Below are 19,800 nucleotides of genomic sequence, written 5' to 3'. Positions count from 1 at the left end.
ACTGAGGCAATGTCCATGAACAATTCACGACTGAGGCAATGTGTCCATGTTTAACTCCCTTCCAAGGTATTAATGCATCAGTCAATTCCAGCAGTGCCCATCCCCCCCCCCCTCCTCCCCCAAGCTAACCCCCGAGCATTAACATTTTTTTTAAAAAATGGGCAAATTCCCCGGGGTGGGGACACATAAGCTGTCTAAATGCCCCCGGGGTGGGGACGAAGAAAGAGTGCAAATGCCCCGCCCCCGGGATCGTCGCCTTCCAACACCTGTGCAGTTTTTTAATTAATCAGTGAATAAAACGGTCAACTGTTCAGTGTTTTAATGCAACGGTAAGACTTCAAGGACAACGGTACGGGTTAGTTGATTCTGTTTATATTTATTTCTTTATATTTGTTTTTAACAGTTTGCTAGAGGATAGCTGGGATTGCGGCGGATGTGCCCCCAGCCACGAGCGATGATAGGCGCCTGTATTCGCAGGCTACTTTTTCTGTGAAGAATCAAGACATTTTAAATGATGATGCATTGCATTTTAAGCTCGCAAGATCTGTCTTGAAGATCGCATCATTTGAAGTATTTTAACTCCACTTTCATGAATTTAAAAAATGCTAGGCTAGTTTTGAATGCGAAAAGCGAAATCTTCGTGTTCACGTCAGTGATTGTTTTGTGATAAACAAAATATAGTTCACCTTGTCGCTTATATTTATATGCTTACAAGTAATGAAGAAATATCTAAAATTGAGAAAACATACCTTTAAAAACAACTGCAACTTTCTCTAGTCCCTGACAGACAAGCCATTGTTCGACAAACACCTCGTCTTTCCCGATGAACTCATCCATGGCACTTTCCAGAACACGTGTGTCGAATGCTCGGGGGTCGCCCCGGGGTACGCAAATGCCCAGCCCCCGGGCCGCGATAAAATTGCGGATGCCCCACCCTCGGGACTGACAACGTGAGCAAATGCCCCGCGGTTTCCCGGGGGGGGGGGGGAATGAGCACTGCTGGAATTGACTGATGCATAACCGCTGACTAAAAATAACAAAAACGAAAATTATGACTGAGGCAAGTGCCTCGATTTGCCTGTTACTAGCAGTATAAGAGAATAGGACAAGACAAGAGAATAGGATCATAATCTCTTGCTATTGAATGATTTCAGAGATCTCGGTAACATATGTTCAACAATCGCACTTCATGATTCAGGGCCGTAGCTAATAGCGGCCCTGAACCAGGAAGTGCAATTATTGAAAAATATGTTACTGAGATCTCTGAAATCATTCAGTAGCAAGAGATTACGATCCTATTCTCTTGTCGATAGCTAAAATTAGTAACCAGAATACATGAGCTCAAGGGGACTGAAAGACGCAATCTAAAATAATGTGATATATGATTTTTAAAGCAAAAATAGAATACCTCAGCAGAGAAAAGCTCGCTCTAAACCTACCTTGCATGCTTCTGTTTTCTTATTCCGCATGCAGAGGTCTTCTGTAAAATCTGCACGTATCCTAATATGATGTTTATTTTTTATTTTATTTTTTTTTAATATTATGAACGCTTCCAACTCGAGACTACTGATCAAACAGAGATCCCGAATTTTTAGCATGCCTGATTTTACGTTACTAACCAATAATTCTAAGCCACCTTTGGCTTGGGCAGTGATGGCGTATCCAGGTTTGGGAGTTTGGATGCAATTGGAGCCGTACGTGGAGATCGCCAAGATATAACCTTTACCATCCTCCATAATTTTGATCGATCTTTCCACCATTCGAATAAAACACTTGGGATATATATCTTGAAAATAATCATAGGCAGAAAAATCGTCAAATTCGCCAGAGCCGATAGTTTTCTTGTAACTCGCAGCGGCCTTTTTAGCTTCGTCAGTTTCAGCTATGGATGTCACGCCGATCGCGGCGCCAGCGTTATGAACGAGAGTGTTGAGCTTGTTTCCAAAATTCTTCTCCACGCATTCAAAGATTGCATCGACAGTTTCAGGTTGAACTAAATCTCCTTTCACAAGGAACACTGAGATTCCATACTTTTCCTCCAGGACCTTCTTCGATTTTGTCGCGCGCTCCGTGTTCGAGTTGTAGGTAAGGATCAAATGCGTGTAGCCGTCCTTCGCTAGCTCCTCGGCTGCATCGAATCCCAGACCTCGGGTGCCGCCGGTGATGATGCCGTACATGTTGAGACTTCAAACGCCCTTGCTTCAAATGAAAAGTTATTCAGCAATTGAAAGAACTAGGAAATTTTCGCAACTTCTAGCAAGACTGTCTACGTGGGCTCTGGCGTCCGGTTCGGCAGGTCGAAAACCAGTTCAAGATCGAATAGCTGGTTTTCACATGACGTCACTAAAATTCGAACTACAAAATTATTGATCTTCCTGAGATTTTACTTAAATGATGTATAAGAGCTGCTGAAAACTAATATTCATACAAATTTTCGCTCCGAATGGGTTCTTGGTTTTGTGATCCACTACGCTTAAATTTCTAAGCTTTTGCGTGACGCGGCATTTACATGACGGTCTAGAGAGCTGTCATGATGGTTAAAAAAGTGACTTATTTAGGGGAACTTGGCTATCTCAACAGTTCATGTCTTAGAAAAAGTATTGTTTTAATGTTTTAGAGTTCCTCGAGGGATAAATTCACGCTTTTGTAGCAAAACTCAGTGACAGATGTTTCTGTTGGTTTCCGGCCGCCGTGTTGGTGCCCATACGGATGGGCACCATCATGGACATCATGGCGTCTCCATACAAATCTCTATAAATTTGGGCAAAAAATTTCTCCGCATATCTCGCATAAGAAAAATTGCTGTGACCAGAATTTTGGCGAGAGTCTTTGCATATTTACCTTCTTTCATTTCCCAAATTCTGGACTTTATCTATTGACCGGTTTTGATTTTTATTTTCATCTATTTTGAATTGCGTGACACTGAAAACCAGCAATTGTTATTACTTGTCAGTTTGCCAGGAAATTGCTCAAAGATATTAAACGCGCGCTGATTGGTTTAAAATCGTGTTTCTACTATCTCGATAAAAACACGGGCCGTGAAGATGCCTTCTATTTCTTTTAGAAATTCCGTGACGAAAAGAAGAAAACACCTTGTTTACTTTGATAAACAATAATATAATATTGTTTTCGAAGTGTCAGTGAAGAGGATCTAGATAAAGTTTTGAACCTCCCTAACTACGGTATCATAGAACAACTATTAGCAGATCAAAATACATTATTAGAAACTAGCCCAAAGAAAATACGCGCGATGATTGGTCTAAAATCGAGTTTCTTTTTAACAATTAAAGCTCGGGATTTCTAACCAAATCTGAACTTCGCAAGTCCTGCCTAGGTCTCGGTAATAAAGCATCATTTAAATGCTTATAAAAAATTTGCGGCAAAGTACTCCACGCCCTGTCTAAGCCTCAGTAAAAAATATATCATTTATATGAGTATAAAAAATTTAAGGGCGCAGAACTCCTTGACCTGTCAAGTTCTCGGAAAGAAAACCCAATTTATATACTTACAAAAAATTTCGGGGGGAGAAATTGTGTCTCTCCCATGCCTCGGTACAAAAATTTATATAAAAATATCTATCCAATATTCCAGTTACAAATAATTGAATAAGGTAACATGATTAAAATTTAAAAATCATGCACGGCACCTTCAAAAGCCCAGGTGCTTTACAACCTGGAAGTGTGATTATAAAAAGAGGTGCACGTGAAATAGGTAAGAATGATAAAAACAAAGCAATCTATATGGCCGGTTTAACACCAAGTAGAATTACCGGTATGGCGTTTGTCTTCTAGTTTTCTTCGCAACCTTAGTAAAACAGGCAACGTCACTACCTCCTCCGACTAGCAACCTCCCCTCCCCCAAAACTGCAGTCGCGCAACCCACATTCATCACAAAGGTCTGGGACGAGCTATAGGAGTACTGTAATACCTTATGTCTCGTGGAAGGGCCATAGTTACATCAATCCTTCGTTCTTTCCGGTCGATCTCTTTCCCCAAGACGGGAAATACACTTGGTACTACGATGGAGGTGGTAAGACCACCTCTTGAAGACATGGCAGATGGCGAAACACACAAAGCAACTTTTGCAATGAGCTGATTTTGGTTCCCCGAAGCTCAGTTTGGATGCGCTAATGGCGTCGTACGAACTGTAGTCGGATATACTGGGGGATCTAAGCCCTTTCCGACTTATACGAGCCTGTAAGTTACTCACTAACTGGAGCAAGGGAATTAACACTGCCTTTTCTTGGGTTTGTGATATCGATTTCATGAAGTCTAACACTTTTCTTGTCAGAAAAAAAAAAAAAAAAAAGATTACATAATAATCGACATTAGTTGACGCAGCTTAGACGTTTAAACGTTCTAACAATGTTTATAACATTAAGTGTTCCTGTTAAGGTTAAAAGCTATAGTAGTTTGCTGTTTGAGAAAACTACGCGGAGTTAGTGTTGTGAAATATTGTAATTTGGTTCTCAACATCTGAAAGCCAATATAAGAATTCTTAAGCTTATGTGTTTACTGTTAAGCGCTGAGTCATGTTACATAAGTATTCGCAATACGTGACATGAATGCGTGACATGAAAACTTTTGTCTGTGCTAATATTCTGAAAGCCAATATAAGAATTCTTAAGCTTATATGTTTAACTTTCTGTTAAGTGCTGAGTCATGTTACATAAGCATTGGCATTATGTGACATGAATGCGTGACATGTAAACTTTTGTCTGTGCTAATATTTACTGACCTCATATATGTTATCAGAAGCGTATAACCTCATTATAAGCTTCTGGTGTTATGTTATGTTATATTATGGAAAATTAGAGAAATTAACTGAGCGTCTTCTAGCCAAGCTACATCCTCCAAACTTGGTGAATGCAATATTCTACCTAGCATTTAAAAGTTGCGATTCACAAATTGGGGAAAATTCAATTTTGGAGAAAGTTATTTGCCATCAGATTCCTATAAAAGCACTGTAATTTCTGACCGCTTTGCCAACCCATCAAGTTGGCATCAAAAACCGTAATAAGGTCCATCCAACAGAATCCAATCTAGCCCCAGGCTATTGGACATGACTTCCTTTGCACACTGGGCTTGTGGTTAATTGGTTAATTAATCAGCTGGTGATAGTAACTTACTGTTGTTTTCAGCTGGTGAAATTGTCCACCCTTTAGTACGTAATCGCAGCACACCTGAGTAGTATGCAAAAACAGGTGGTTTTCAACCTTGAGAAGAGTGTTGACCTTGGGATATATTTTTAATCTTTGTTTTTTACTTCTCAGCGGGGACCATACGGAAACTGTGCAGCTGGAATATGATCCAAACTGTACAACCTACAGAGATCTGTTAAAGATGTTTTGGAAAAACCATGATCCTACAGCATTGCACAAAGCACAATACATGTCGGCCATTTTCTATCATGACAACCAGCAAAAGCAACTTGCAGAGCAGACACGAGACGAGCATCAGAACACAATAAAAAGAAAAATAGCAACAAAGATTCTACCAGCAGATACATTCTATGTTGCAGAACAGTATGTATTTAATGGTTATTTTTGTTTAAGTGTTTAAGTGTTTCAGCTACAGCGGTATCAAGGCAGCTGAAAGATTAGTAAGAATGATTTTAGATTGAATAGTTAAAATCAATTGCTTGCCTGTCTTCATTATGTTGTCATGTTTTCAGGAAAGACACTCTAACTTGCACTGTCTTCTCACTCAGGAGTATGAAGTGTTACCCGTAGACTGTTAGGAAAACCTAGCGAAATTTTGAGAGAGAGAGAGAGGGAGGGAGGGGAGGGGGGGAGGGGGTAGCCTTCCATGTTCTACATGTAGCGTCCCATATGCAGGGAGCCAACGACCATTTACTTCTACCATATAATTGTACTTCATGCTGTAGAATCTCTGTCTAGCTTTCTTTGTTGTCAGTACGGAATTATTGCAATTTTTTTAAAATATTGAAAAACACAAAGAGTTGACTTTGGGAAGATTTTTTGTAGTAAGAGCAGTGTTATACATGAACAACAAACAAGTTTTAATGGGCTGTGAAATGATTATTCTGGAACCTGGCTATCACAGGAAATGCAAAGGGTTAGCAAAAAGTTCATGTGTGATGAGGGGAAAAATTAATACATCATGTGTGAAAAGTAATGAAGAGATGAATTAATTCATGGATTTATGGGTAAACTGCAAGAATTTTGTTAAAATTCACCATGGTGTGAAATGGGATCTTGTCTGCCTTGTAGAGATCCTCATGACTGCCATGGTTACCATAATTTCTGGCTGTTTACCCACTCGGTAGATTACCGCATCAGTCATTTTTCGCAATAAGAAGAAAAAAATTTCAACAGATTACCTGCACTGGCAGATAACCCGCACCCAAAAACAAAAGAAATTCATGAACTCACAAAGTTGGAGTGATGATAAGCCTTCATGACCGTGCATAACCCGTACAAGTGTAGATTTTTTTAAAGCCGAAGATTGATAAACTCTTCGCTTAGCTGCCAGTTCAGAGGTGAAAAATCTCTCCTTAGCCATGAACTTCTTATTTTTTAATTTATCAGGTTAAATATCCAATTCAGTTACGTTTACAGGTGTCAGAAGGTAGTGGATATCTCAGGATCTACTGACTCTAAGAAATCGCTTGAAACAGGAAAATACTCTCTACCTCAAGGCAGTGTTTCCTAGGAATATTTTACTGATGCGCCAAATATTCTGGTGTTTTAAAATGTTGTCTGTGAATGTTCGTTTACATGCGTGCCGACAATCACCTTTTATGTCGTGTCATATTAATTACGTGGCGGCAGCGGCGCCATGAAATGAACATGTCAGCATCATTTTTTCTGTGTGAATTACTTTGAAGCCTGCTATTTCACATTTTTATTCTTTTATTTTCTGAGTTTATTATTCCAGTTAGTGAATAAAGTTTTGGTTTTCAACTAAACAAAGAAACAATCCTTGAAATTAGCAAGGTAAGAAAGTAATAGCACACATGTGATAAAAGATTTTGTTTGCCAACAACGTTTGTTGATATGTTTTCAATTTGCATCGGTTTTCATCGAGAGCATTTAAGTCTACAGGCAATGCAAGCGGGATAAATGAGGCAATACACAGTTTTTAGGAACAGTTCCTTTAATGACTTTTATATTTTTTCTACATACATACATACATACATACATACATGCATGCATGCATGCATGCATACATACATGCATACATACATGCATACATACATGCATACATACATGCATACATACATACATACGTACATACATTTTATTTGTTATCAAATTAAAATTACAATTATAACATGCCCGCAGATAGCTGAGCTAATCTAGGCGGGTCATGTTTGGACGAGTTATTAATATACAACTAGGTACAATTTAATACAACTGAAGGTAACAAGAGAACTAAAGAGACTAGAATTGACAACAATGACTAAAGACAACTAATAAACTAACGATATTACAAATAATAATTAACAACAGTTACGACGAGAGACTACAGATACACTAAAGTGAAATTATTGAGTATTAATGAATACATACTAGGAGCAAAATAAATTCAGCTTTACTTTTTGAACGATTTCTGTAAGATCAATATAACAGTCTTCTGAAGCTAGAATTTCAAAAAGTATTTGTTTTATTTTCCTCTTAAAGACATTTTTTGGAAGCTTTCTTAAATATATCTAGCATTTCATTCCAAATTTTTGTTCCGATTCTAGAAAATGAATTCACTTGAATTGAGAGTCTAGAACTTTGTGTGTAAAAATTATTTGAGACAGAGGATCGAGTATTGTAAGAATGAATATCAGAAATGTCTTGAAAGAGATCTTGAATGTTTCCAGGAGCATTTCTGTGTCTTATTTCAAACATAAGGTTAGCTAAAAGCTCATAATACAAAAATTTTAACGGTAAAACACTGGCATCAATAAATAAAGGAATCGTATGTTGATTTTGCTCAGAAAAATAAATAAAGCGAAGAGCTCGCTTTTGGAGCTTGGGAAGCTTTTCAAGGTGTGATTTATATGCTTGGCCCCAGGCCACCAAACCATAAGTTAAATAAGGAGTAACTAAGGATCTATAAATAGTTAAAAGAGTTTGTCTTGGCAGAAAGTGCCGTAGTTTACAAATCAATCCTACAGTTCGGCTTATTTTAATAGCTACATGATCAATGTGATGTTTCCAAGAAAGATTATTGTCAATTATTACACCTAGATATCTCAAATTCTTTACATTCTAGAGCCACATTCTTTTGTTGATCATTATCGAATATCATAATTTTGGGATGATAAGTAAGTTTTCTCTGAGCTGGTCTAAAGATAACAAAATTTGTTTTTTTAATATTTAAGGTTAATTTATTAGCCGTTAACCAATCGAACAACTTGCAGAGTTCTTGATTTACAGTCGACTCAAGGGACTTAAGATTTTTGTCAGCATATATGGCATTTGTGTCAGCATTCGTCTCTGCTTACGGTTTTAAAACTATACCGGAAGATTTAAAAATTATCACATTACCCGCACCTTCCTTTCACCCACACCAACAAATGTTTGCGTTGAAATTAACAGATTACCCGCAGGTAATTGGCCAGAAATTACGGTACTGTAATTATCAGTTGAGTAAGCCATGGCAAAAGTTTGGTGACCAGGTTTTAATGTTCAGCTCGTGTTGTCTTCACGGGCAACTGGCTTCATTTCCAGTGACAACTTGTCGACCTTTGACATTATTGGCAGCAAAGTGGGCGAAAGGGGATGATGTTATATTGTTGCCACTGGAAACAAGTAAAGTTGTCTATGGTAACACTGTAATTTTAAGGCCAAAACTTCATTGCCAAAGCTCTGTTTCACCTTACTCAACTGATAATCGTAGCATAGAACTTGTAATGACTGTAAATAGTGTACTGTCTGTTTCCTGCTTGTGTTAGGTTCCTGTGAGGATTCACCTCCCCACGAACCAAATCTCCCTGTACACATAAGGACCATAGTATGCATATCAGAGTACATGACTCAAAATTCTGTATTGTTAAGAAGTGCATATATATATAATACATGTAGCTATACAAAAACTGGAACATGATCTGTTATGTTGCAGATACCATCAAAAGTACATGCTGCGTCAACGCCCCACTTTGCTGAAGAGTTTAGGGTTAAATGACGAAGAACTTAAGAAGTCTCGAGTTGCAGCTCGTTTGAATGGTTATGTTGGAGGGTTTGGTTCACTGAAGAGTTTTGAAGCTGAAGTGGATAAGCTAAAACTCAGTGAAGCCCAAGCAGATTTGGTCAGAGAAATCATAGGAAAGAAACGGTTCTAAATTGAATCAGCTCATCGAGCAATAAGCACTTACGTGTAATGACTGGGCCCATGGGAAACAGTGAGATTTGTATCCCGGAACCCTCATTATCTTCCAAGGCAGAGCCAAGGGAAACATCAAGGGTTGAGGGAAAGCAAAACTCACTGTGTCCTATGGGACCAGTCATGTGTTTTGTTATGCCTCCCAACTCAAAATTTGAACAAATTGTGAAAAAATTATTTGCTTGACTCTGGCTGGCACACAAATTTGTTGCAGTTCCAGGGTGTGCAGCCTGATCGTGTGCAAGTCAAACATCCAAGTTGTTGTTTCCCTAGGGAGTCAGTGAGTTCTGACCTTTGACACATGACATTTTCTCCTCCAATCAGAAAATGTATTTGAGTTGGGAGGTATAAATGCTGTTAAGCATGTTACTATATGTGGTCAGCGTGCAGTGTACTATTAATAGTTTTCGCCCTTTAATTGTAACATTCAGTGCTCTAAACAGAAAGTTATTTACAGATCCGTCAGTAGTAGAAATGATGTTGGTTTGCTTTTATAGTGCTTAGTGCCAGACCCATTGCGCATGAAGTCTTGCAATTTAAACTTGTGGTGTGTTGCAGGATGGATAATTCAACTGCTTTGGGTAGACCTGAGTCTAAAGTGAAATCACTGAGTTACTGTTACATTGTACAAACTCCTGACTGGAGTCTCTCAATATTTAGCTTAATTACATGCACTTATACATGAAGATATAAAGATTTCAGTATTTAATACAAAAGCTGTGAATAAACTTATGTAGTAAGACACTTTCTTTGGAATTTCTCTTCCCATTTCTAGTTGTGTGTTTCATTTCATATTATTTTGTGTCTCACCTTCACAGGGTCTAGACATCAACGTTTATTGCCTTGTTTGACCTATCATCCTTTGTAGAGCCCCTGTGCTTGATGTACAATGTCCATGGTTCAATCTCCTGTTATTGTAAATCCCCAATACACAAGTGTTGATTTTGGATGGGTCGTCTTGTAGTCTTTCAGTTGTGAGCAACGATATAGTTGATGATGGTCCCCAAAGGCAGCCACTGACCAATCAAGCTCAAGTTAACTACAAGCAACTACCTATTAACAATCTCAAATGTCGATGCTTGTAACAAAACCTGGAATGACAAATTGGAACGACTGCTCAATAATTTGACAGTCTCCAGTCTAATACCTATCTGACGTGCCTTCTCCCTCGCCTGTTCTGCTGTGTACCTCTTGGACAGACGGGGTGATTTCTTTTTAAAATTAGAAGCATTAAAACATTTTGTGTCATGCAACACGACTACACACTAGTTATGCAATGCTTTCAAGTGGTATACCATTGAATGTTCCAGGAGTCACTTGGATGTTTTTTGGCGAGTGTGTATACCGAGAAAATGCAAGTGACAAGATGGATATTCCATGGTGTACCATGAGAAAGCATTGCCCAACTACGACTATTTTATACCATGTCATAGAAAATACAGTGGCCATCACAATCAGCGTGGCATTTGTGTGGTGAATGATGGGAAGCTTAGATGTAATACCATCAAATATACAGTGACTTACCTGCATTCTGATTGGCTGTAAGTTTTTCTATGGCATGGTATAAAATCCTATATTTTGGCAATGATTCACTTGATCCCCTTCAAGTGCACATAACAGATCTCTTTCTTGAAATAATTTTGTATGCCAGCCTATTTATTGCTATAACCTATGGTATCTGGGTATTTCCTGTAGCTGCTGGCTTGGTGAATTTCTCTCTTTGAATTCACCCCACCCATTGCTGAAGATGTGAATATGCAGGCCCAGGAGTCACTGCCCAAAGTGTGTTTTAAGAATGGAGACCTTTCTACTGGGAAAAAGGAAGTGATGTAAATTTGCCAGCAACTAGAGAAAAATTATTTTAAATACATACGTAGGTTGTAGTTTGATGGTCTTAGAAATTAGATAAATTCTGTCAAAGTGGTCCTGCTCTTGTACAGATTTGTTTTTCCTCCAAGTATGAACTACCGGTCATGGGCACATAGCCACAAGTCAGTTCAAGTCAGTGAGGCCAAAATACCGTAAATCCTGGAATTAGTCCCCCCCCTCCTTAATTAAGCGCCCCCTTGAATAAGTGCCCCTCCTATCGGCCAAAATTTAAAATAAGTGCCCTCCCTCAAATAAACACACCCCTCCCCTCCTCCCATTCTGTGGACAAAGACCAAGACAACAAAGGATGTATAGTTTTCATTGTGTAGTATCAGATTTGTGCATTGTTTCAGTTTGTGAACACGTTAAGTTTTGAAAAAAAATTACAAGTACTGCAATTTTAAGTTTAGGATCAGCTTTTTATGTCGGTAAACAGCTTATGTTGTTGTTTACGTGCAGAAGATGTATCCAAAAGATGATCATATCAGGCCACGATTTGAAAGAAATTAAAGAAGCGTCCCCCGTCTTCTCCTAAATCTGAAATAAGCGCCCCGGGCGCTAATTCGAGGATTTACGGTAAACGAAATATACTTGATGTACTTGCACAGAGTGACGTTAAGCGTTAGTCTCCCCAGTCGACAGTTTCACCGAAAGCCCGCGTGCAATAACACATTTCAGGAAGGAAATATCCATTGACATTCCCATCTGGTTCGTGCTCAGCTGCACAACTCCACTTCGAAATAAGTTGAAGTCACGGTTCTTTTCGGTGTATTTAAACTTGCTCGGGGTTTTATTCGTAGGACTAAATTCTTGCGCGCCTGGGTGCAAAATATGGCGGACAAGCCTTTGGGGATCGTAGTTGTCGGCTTAGGACGTGCGGGAAAAGCCAGGGTACGAGACTTGAAACAGAAAGTGTTGGGAGATAGTGCTGTTCTTCGAGGAGTAATCTCAAGGTAAGGCTGCATAGCAAAAATACTTTTTTGGTCTTAAAAGAAGGAACTAATTTGTTTTAAAACTGCATGCTAAAGAATCGTTCTCGACAACACGTCCCGATATTAGACTACATGTAGGCTTTTCAATGTCAGAAAAAGTAGCTGAAAGTGACCTTGAATTCTACCTTCAAACGAAGTGCACAAGTTTGGAACTTGCTGCTAACCTTCAGCATGCACACATGTAAAACTTGATAAATTATTATAATTAACTTACTAAGGCCCAGTTCAGACGTCGTGCTTCTGCCCTGCCGAACTAAATTGCAATTTGGTTCGACTGTAGCACGGCAGGAAATCAACTCTGATTCAGACGTCGTGCCAGAGCCGAATCAATTCAGGGTTTACTGAAGCCTCGTAACAATTCTCCTCCTAACTCCCGTCGGGGAACGCAATCTCACCAAAACACATTAACATAATTTATGAATTTAGTTTGGCGTTTGAATCACTGTCGTGCCAGAGTCGTGTAGCACGGCAGAGCTTGTCGAACTTAATTGCTTGCCAAGCGTAATTCAAAAGTTTGATTCAGACGCCGTGCTTCTGCCGTGCTTTTGTCGAACTTAATTCCTGAATTTGGTGCGGCACGGCAGAAGCACGACGTCTGAACTGGGCCTAAGATAGCTGAAATGTTTGAAAAGCTCATGGGAAACTCTAAGATTAAGAATGTCCCATTTGGCAAAGATATGCTTGTTAAAAAGGGACAAAACAACAAGATCATTATTTATATGACAAGACGGTGATATATACATCGAGATTCATATATATTCATCAAGATTCGTGGTTTAGTGTACGATGTGGCGAAGAGACCAACTCTTGACTGTTCTGGACGAGTTTAATGTACCTAAACTCGTACATTAAACTTGTACATTAAACTCGTCCAGAACAGTCAAGAGCTGGTCTCTTCGCCACATCACTAAACTACAAATTCATGTTGAGACATTGTATCCTCTGGATCCTCTTACTGGGAGTTCATTGTTAGGTATACCAATTTTACACTGCTTTTATACCAAGATTCGTGTATATACATCAGAATTCATATATATACATCAAGATTCCTCAGCTTAAATACTAATCAAGCATTGTAAATGTACAGGAACATTAAAATTTGTGTATGTACATAAAGATTTGTGCACATTCATCAACATCTGGGCATACAATGAAGATCTGTTTAAGATACATTAAGATTTTTGTATACATTAAGATTCATGCATTTCAGAAAGCGTGACCGCTGGATCGATTATCGTGTTTTCAAATGAAGGGGACGTTTTTCTTGAAGTCATAGAAGTCATGTTGAGAGAATGCCATTCTTTTTGGTGATTTTTCTTTTCTTTTCCATTACTCATTTTTGCCATGTATGTCGCGTTGTCACCTAATGAGTCCCTTAAGTCCTGCGGCGGTGGGGGTGGGGGTTGGGGGATGCTGTATAAAAGGACAGGGGTGATGGTCAGAAATTTTGAAAAGAATCCCTATGGAGTTAGTACCAAGATCCTGTTTTGTGGGTGACTTTGTGGCTTGAAACTTTTTTCACCCATGACAGGTACCAATTCTAAAACAAGACATAATCACCGGTCCTATTTTTTTTGGCTCAATACCTTAAAAGATACCGCAAAACTCTCGCTGTGAACCTTTTGAGGCTGAATACCCTAAGAGGTACCAAAACCCATTTTTAACTCCTGAAAGGTTCAAGGAGCACTCCCTTCCTTTTTATATTGGAGTCTCCCCTCCCCCACCCCCCCCTCTCCCCCGGGTCTTAGGTAGGGCATTTGAACAACAGTCTGTAGAAAATGTCAGCAGAAAATGAAGAGATTGGAAACTGCAACAATTATTTACCTGAAAGTACACTTAGAGAAGATGTCAGAAGAACTTGAAATCTCTGCAATTCTGTACGAGTTGACACCTATTATGTGGTTGATAATTGAGGAAAAAAAGCATATATTTTTTTTTAAGTATGAGGTCATAAATTTGTGCTAGGTAAATTCATTTGCCATTGAATGTTGATTTTTTCAGAAGAAAATTGGAAGATGATGTACCGTCTATAGATTGGGATGAAGCTTTGTCAAGGGATGATGTGGATGCACTTATTATTAGCACAGAAAATGACACTCACGAAGAGTATGCCAGGTGAATCGTGATAATTAATTAAGCCCTCGACCTTTCTACAGGGGGACTGTCAACAGGGCATTGGGGAGGGTTCCTGTTTTGTGAGTCAAATGAGTCAATGAGTTATGAGTCATGAGTCAATGAGCCATGAGTCAAGTTGTGAGTCAGGTCAACGGTTTTCAAAATTCAAAATGGTGTATGTCGCAAAACTGGGAGTAAGTATTGACTGAATTCGGTGGTTCGCTACGCAATGATTTTTGTTTCTCGAATTCATTTTAATAGACGAACAAGTTTAGAAATTACTTGAAATTACTCAAAGGAAGCTAGTTACAGCGAAAGACCTTGGAATTTTCTTGCTGAAATGGGTTGGAAAAGACGGGCGACTGCCTTTGCTTGATCACAACTGATCACTCCCAAGAAGTTGTACAACAGACCTACTGACCGGAGTACCTGATATGGTAGAAAATATATGGTTTGCCACCTTTAAATCTAGTGTAGAACCTTTGGAACCTAAGCCAGCACCAATAAACAGCATGTCATTTGCAGCCGATAAGGATTTACTACTGTCCCTCACACACATTGCCAAATATATTAATGACATGGGTCATAAGATCAATATCCAATATGCAATAGACCCGAACATCAAGACAAAGATAATTACTCCTTTTCTGCACTGAATGAAAGTAGAAAATAGACAATTTAATAAAAAAAACTTAACTAGTGAGCAGCACTCTGCAAACTGTAGTTGTATAACTTCTCTATTTCTCCTACGCGTTTCGTGTGACTAACGCACACTTCATCAGGGAGTTTAACAATACAACACGAAGCACCTGTATATATACCTAACTCATACTAGAGTTTACATTTCGTAAGAACACACCTATGGGTATACATATAGGGATAACAAACTCCACGGCAATACGTCTAGGAAACAGGCGGTAAATTCTGGCAAGGTGTGACATATTTTATGCGTGATATAATTTTGGGGCCCACAGTTTTAGGTAAAACTGTGGGCCCCAAAAATTACTTACTTACAAAGATTAGCTAATGTCACAGTTTTCTTGTAACATACTGTACAATCTAATTCTGGGAAGATAGTGCTAATAATACTCTTAATATGTGCGTGACTACAGCTGAAGGTAGTCTTGAAGACAATAGCCACACGGTCCTACCCAAGCTACAATCATGGACGAAAGTCTTGATGCTTTTGCGCACACGCCAGATGCAAACATTACTTCACCTGCCTAACCTTGCCCCCCACCCCCCATACAATGTTGAAAACTACTACCTGCAATTTCTTCTGATTTTCAACATTGTATTGGGTGTGGAGGGGGAACAGTAATGCGTTATTAAAAGGAAAGCAGCACTTTTTTCAAACTTCAGTAGTAAAACACAGATAATTCGTTAAATTACACAAGTGTCCCAAGGACTGTAAACCACTACCTGCAAACTACTACCTGCAATTTCTTCTGATTTTCAACATTGTATTGGGTGCGGAGGGGGAACAGTAATGGGTTATTAAAAGGAAAGCAGCACTTTTTTCAAACTTCAGTAGTAAAACACAGATAATTCGTTAAATTATGCAAGTGTCCCAAGGACTTTAAATCACGATAGTAGACTTATTCTAAGGTTTCTTGTAAAGTCATTTCTTTCTGTCACTGTAACGTAATTCACGAAACAATGGAAGCAGAAAGCTCAATGGATACCCCCTAACTCGTAGTCGCTTCCAGAACTTTTCCCTAGTTTCATAAAATGAATTAAAGGAAGAACTGTTTCTAGCATACCTCATAAGTTCCCCTTTGATGAAGGCTTTCTTATTGCTAGAAAGGTGAAGTGACTTGAAGGGTCTGTAAAGATATTTGTTAAGAGGCTTTTGAAAGGTGGAAAACTGCAGCCTGTTCGAAGAGGTAGCTCTATAGAGAAACAAATCCAGAAAAGAAATGCTGCTTTCACTAATACAATAAGTAAGTTTGATTCAATCAGTTTTGCTGTTGAGAGCATTAAGAAATTCCAAGAGGGTACCTTTGGGCCCACACCAGATAGCAAAGATGTCATCAATAATACACTTGTACAGTTGTGATCAAGCAATGGCAGTCGCCCGTCTTTTCCAACCCATTTCAGCAAGAAAATTCCAAGGTCTTTCGCTGTAACTAGCGTCCTGTGAATAATTTCAATCTCTGAACTTGTTCATTTATTAAAATAAATTCGAAAAACAAAAATCATTGTATAGCGAACCACCGAATTCACAGTCAGTACTTACCCCGAGTTTTGCGACATCTGCCATTTTGAATTTTGAAAACCGCTGACCTGACTCATAACTTGACTCATGGCTCATTGACTCATGACTCATGACTTACTGACTCATTGACTCATGTTTACCGAATACTCAGCATTGGGAGATTCAGCGGTACTATATTCAGGTGAATTATAAACAGGATATCTACAGGGTTATAATTTGCACAATACATGCCAGTGGCTACAACTCCTTTTTTCTTTGCATGCATCACATGCCTATGTTGCTAGGGTTACCTGTATAGGGAGAGTATTTAAAACAGGAATTAGCATGAAATCCTAGTATCTTGAAGCCTCAAGGCCTACGCAAAAAGTTTGAGATAACGGGAGTTCAAGATAACTGCCAATAGTGCACGTAAATGACTGAAGAGTACATTTAAGGGAAAATGGGTGTGAGTTTGAGATAGTGAGGAGTTTGAGTCATATTAACAGAATTTGAGATCGCAAGGTTCTATTGTATATACAGGTAACTTCTGATCTAAAGGTGGGCTGGCCACAGGAGGTATACAGCAGTAGTAATTAACTTTGGTACTGTCAGTTAAAAAAATATTGTTTACGTAGAAGATTTAACTGTTTTGATTTAATTTTCAGGAAGACTCTTGAGCATGGAAAGCATGTTTTGGTAGATTTTCCTTTATCTTTGACAGCTCAGAGTGGTAAAGAGCTTTTCAACCTGGCTGAAAGTAAAGGTAACACTTTGGATGATGATTAACATACAAAGCCAACTTAATATATAGGACTTATGTACACAGATTGCTCATATTGATATTAGGAGTTCTAAAATATGGGGGGGGGGGGGGGGTGCTCATTTTGTTCGCGATATCTGTCTCTTTTTATGCCTTTGACTGTTTGTACCGACCATTGTGAAGCACTTTGGTTCTTTGTGAAGAAAAATTCCCTGTTGAAAGAAATAACGTATAGGCAACAGTTGAGGATATTAGAGGAAGCCATTTCTCTGTAATAACCACATCACCAAAACTGGTATTTTAAAGTTCAATTTATAATATAATGGATTCACCCCTCTTTGAATTACATGCTACTGATTATTGCTACTATAAAGCCCTTGGTCTGCATGCATTGCTGGCCTATAATGCTGGAATAGGTGGAAATTTTACCTAGGAGTTATCCCTTAAGCTGCCATGGGGTGGCACGAATGTTTTCTGGGCATAAGTAAAACAACACATTTTAGCGCTCAGAATACCTGAAGTTGGTTTCAAAAAGTACATGCATGTTTCAGTTTTAAAACATGATTTGTTTATAGCCCATTGCAAAAACATGAGAGGACTGGGAAAGAGTATGGTTGTTAATTGCTGTTTGTTTGAAAAACTAAGATATTCAAATGAAAGATCAACTAAATTTCAGAGTCTTAAGCAAGAATAGAAGTATTTAGAGGAGGAAAATGGCAAAATGATAGCTCTTCAAATATCACCTAAAATAGAGAGTTTGCATGGATTGGGTAGCCAGGCCACAAAAGTGTAAGGGTTTGTATGGAATTTTACAACTTTTGCAAGGCTCCCATTTGGACAATGTTCCACTGAAAACTCTCAAACTTGACTGGGTAGCTTTTCATTCAGTAACATTTCAGTTGAAATGTTTAGATTTTCAATCTAATCAATATAAGAAACTCGTCCCAGTCCTCTCACATTTTTGCAATGGGCTATGTGGAAACTGATGAAGAAAATTAATATTTGATTTTTTTGTTATCATCATTAATGATTGATCATTACCATTCTCACAAAGTAATAAGAAATATGGATGCTTTGAAGTTGTTCTTTGTTTTTTGCTCTGCAAATGCAGGACTGATCTGCCACGTGGAGGACATAGCCCTCCTTGTTCAGTCTCACCAAGATTTGAAGCAGAGCATCAAAACAAAAAATGTTCCTCTCCTTGAGGGCACAATTCACTTGGATGCCAGATTCTCCTCTGAGTGGATTAGTGACTTAAGCCGTGCTGGGTTTCCAAGTTTCTCAGGGATATCAGATTTGGAGTGTTTAAATGATCTGTTTGGTGAGCTGACATTACAAGAAGCTTGCTTTGTGCATGAAACTGACCTTCAATCACTCACCTGCAAATTTTACAATGCAGACAACAGGTAGGTTAAATTCATGTCCAATTATGTAATTTTATTTATGTAATATTTAATTAATTTATTTATTCAATAATAATTTTTTAATTTATTTAATTTCTCCACTATATGTTCACTTCACTCCATAGCTTCCCACATGCTATAGAAACTATGATATAAAGCACTGGATCTGTGAGCCCGTGTGGTCCCAATGCAGTTTTTAATTTTGTTTTGTGTATAGGCCCTTGACATGGATAACAGAGAGAGTAAGGGATGGAAAAGTGAGACAATCACACAAGGAGTTTAAATTTGAAGATGGCACTGTCCTAAAGCCTGCACTTGTTAAACATCCTCCTCCAGCAACCCCCGGACACAAAGGACTATTCGCCAGGGATTTGGAGTTGTTTCTGGCTGAGATCCGGGGAGAGCGTAGCTCTGATGAAATTGCTGAAGACAAGAAAAGAGTTTTGTATTGCCTAGAGTTGGCAGAGGAAATAGAAAAAATGGCCAGGGCTGCAACCTAGAGAATCAAATAAGGTGTTAATTAGAGACTGGAGTTACGTGCCTCTTGCTCTTTTTAAATTGCTTTTGAGGTATGGTTACCAAGGGTTTATGCCAACTTTAGACTAGGGAGGGGAGGGAGTAGTAGGGAAGTTGCAAAACCCACTAACCAGAGCAACATAATTAAACTTATTAAGAAAAGTTATTTTTGAATTACTAAATATATTCATAAACTAGATTAGCACCAAATGATTAACAAATATGAGGCACCTAAAATGTGAATCTTAAAATTTTCATGGTCATGAAATGCTGTAGATCATTCCACAAAAACTTGGTGGAGTTGATGGAGTGATTGTCTTTAACCCAATGTACAGTTCTATTATTAATGATTGGCCTTTTGAGCAGAAGCAAGGCTGGAGATGACTTTGTTACGATGCAAACCTTGCTACTTTTCAAATGTATTAAAATTATCATGTTGTCATGCTAATTAGTTTCAAACCTTTATTATCTTAAGATCAGTCCAACCTTTCCCTTACAGAGAGGCTCTGTTAAGTTAGTAAATAAGGACAGACTGAGCTTTTGTTTGTACCCCGGGATGGGGGCTGTGCACTCCCCAATGAGGGGGTGGTCGTTGTACCCTGGGATGAGG

The 19,800-nt window shown here is 38.7% G+C and overlaps 3 protein-coding genes and 1 long non-coding RNA gene across 7 annotated transcripts in view; 2 read left to right on the top strand and 2 right to left on the bottom strand.

The window, feature by feature from the left end:
• LOC110068779 (uncharacterized) overlaps nucleotides 1-2,927 on the bottom strand; it is a 7,573-nt gene extending 4,646 nt beyond the window's left edge. The window contains exons 1-2 of one of the 3 annotated variants that reach the window (XR_016209860.1): nucleotides 1,620-2,927; nucleotides 1-1,027 (exon numbers count right to left, since the gene is read on the bottom strand). The exon at nucleotides 1-1,027 is cut by the window's left edge and continues 1,493 nt beyond it. Coding sequence is in view for 1 of the 3 variants with exons in the window: in XM_020776190.2 (XP_020631849.2) it covers nucleotides 1,620-2,177 (558 nt within the window). In the remaining 2 variants the exon portion in view is untranslated. The remainder of the gene's footprint in view (nucleotides 1,028-1,619) is intronic. The other 2 variants (XR_016209861.1, XM_020776190.2) reach the window with 2 other exon arrangements.
• Nucleotides 2,928-3,883: 956 nt separating this feature from the next.
• On the top strand, nucleotides 3,884-10,094 carry LOC110069178 (peptide methionine sulfoxide reductase-like). Of its 2 annotated transcripts, none has more exons than XM_020776657.2 (3): nucleotides 3,884-4,196; nucleotides 5,273-5,524; nucleotides 9,078-10,094. In XM_020776657.2, exons 2-3 carry the CDS (start codon nucleotides 5,343-5,345, stop codon nucleotides 9,295-9,297), a joined length of 402 nt encoding a protein of 133 aa, XP_020632316.1. In that variant the 5' UTR covers nucleotides 3,884-4,196; nucleotides 5,273-5,342; the 3' UTR covers nucleotides 9,298-10,094. The 2 variants fall into 2 exon arrangements, with proteins under 2 accessions (XP_020632316.1, XP_089154267.1); XM_089298141.1 differs by lacking the exon at nucleotides 3,884-4,196 and adding an exon at nucleotides 4,701-4,861.
• Nucleotides 9,736-12,759, bottom strand: LOC149106751 (uncharacterized). The gene is made up of 2 exons (XR_016209878.1): nucleotides 12,414-12,759; nucleotides 9,736-10,429 (listed from the first exon to the last, which is right to left on the bottom strand). It is a non-coding gene; the product is annotated as an uncharacterized LOC149106751 (long non-coding RNA).
• LOC110068915 (biliverdin reductase A-like) lies at nucleotides 11,738-19,638 on the top strand. The gene is made up of 5 exons (XM_020776337.2): nucleotides 11,738-12,160; nucleotides 14,201-14,314; nucleotides 17,177-17,274; nucleotides 18,383-18,677; nucleotides 18,892-19,638. Exons 1-5 carry the CDS (start codon nucleotides 12,039-12,041, stop codon nucleotides 19,172-19,174), a joined length of 912 nt encoding a protein of 303 aa, XP_020631996.2. The 5' UTR covers nucleotides 11,738-12,038; the 3' UTR covers nucleotides 19,175-19,638.
• Nucleotides 19,639-19,800: the final 162 nt, after the last annotated feature.

Source organism: Orbicella faveolata, unplaced genomic scaffold, assembly GCF_042242905.1.
Source record: "Orbicella faveolata isolate gen_17 unplaced genomic scaffold, um_ofav_v1 contig_3, whole genome shotgun sequence".
Taxonomy (NCBI): Eukaryota; Metazoa; Cnidaria; class Anthozoa; order Scleractinia; family Merulinidae; genus Orbicella; species Orbicella faveolata.
The sequence above is the reverse complement of the archived record's forward strand: the minus strand, read 5'-3'. Positions and strand labels throughout refer to the sequence as shown.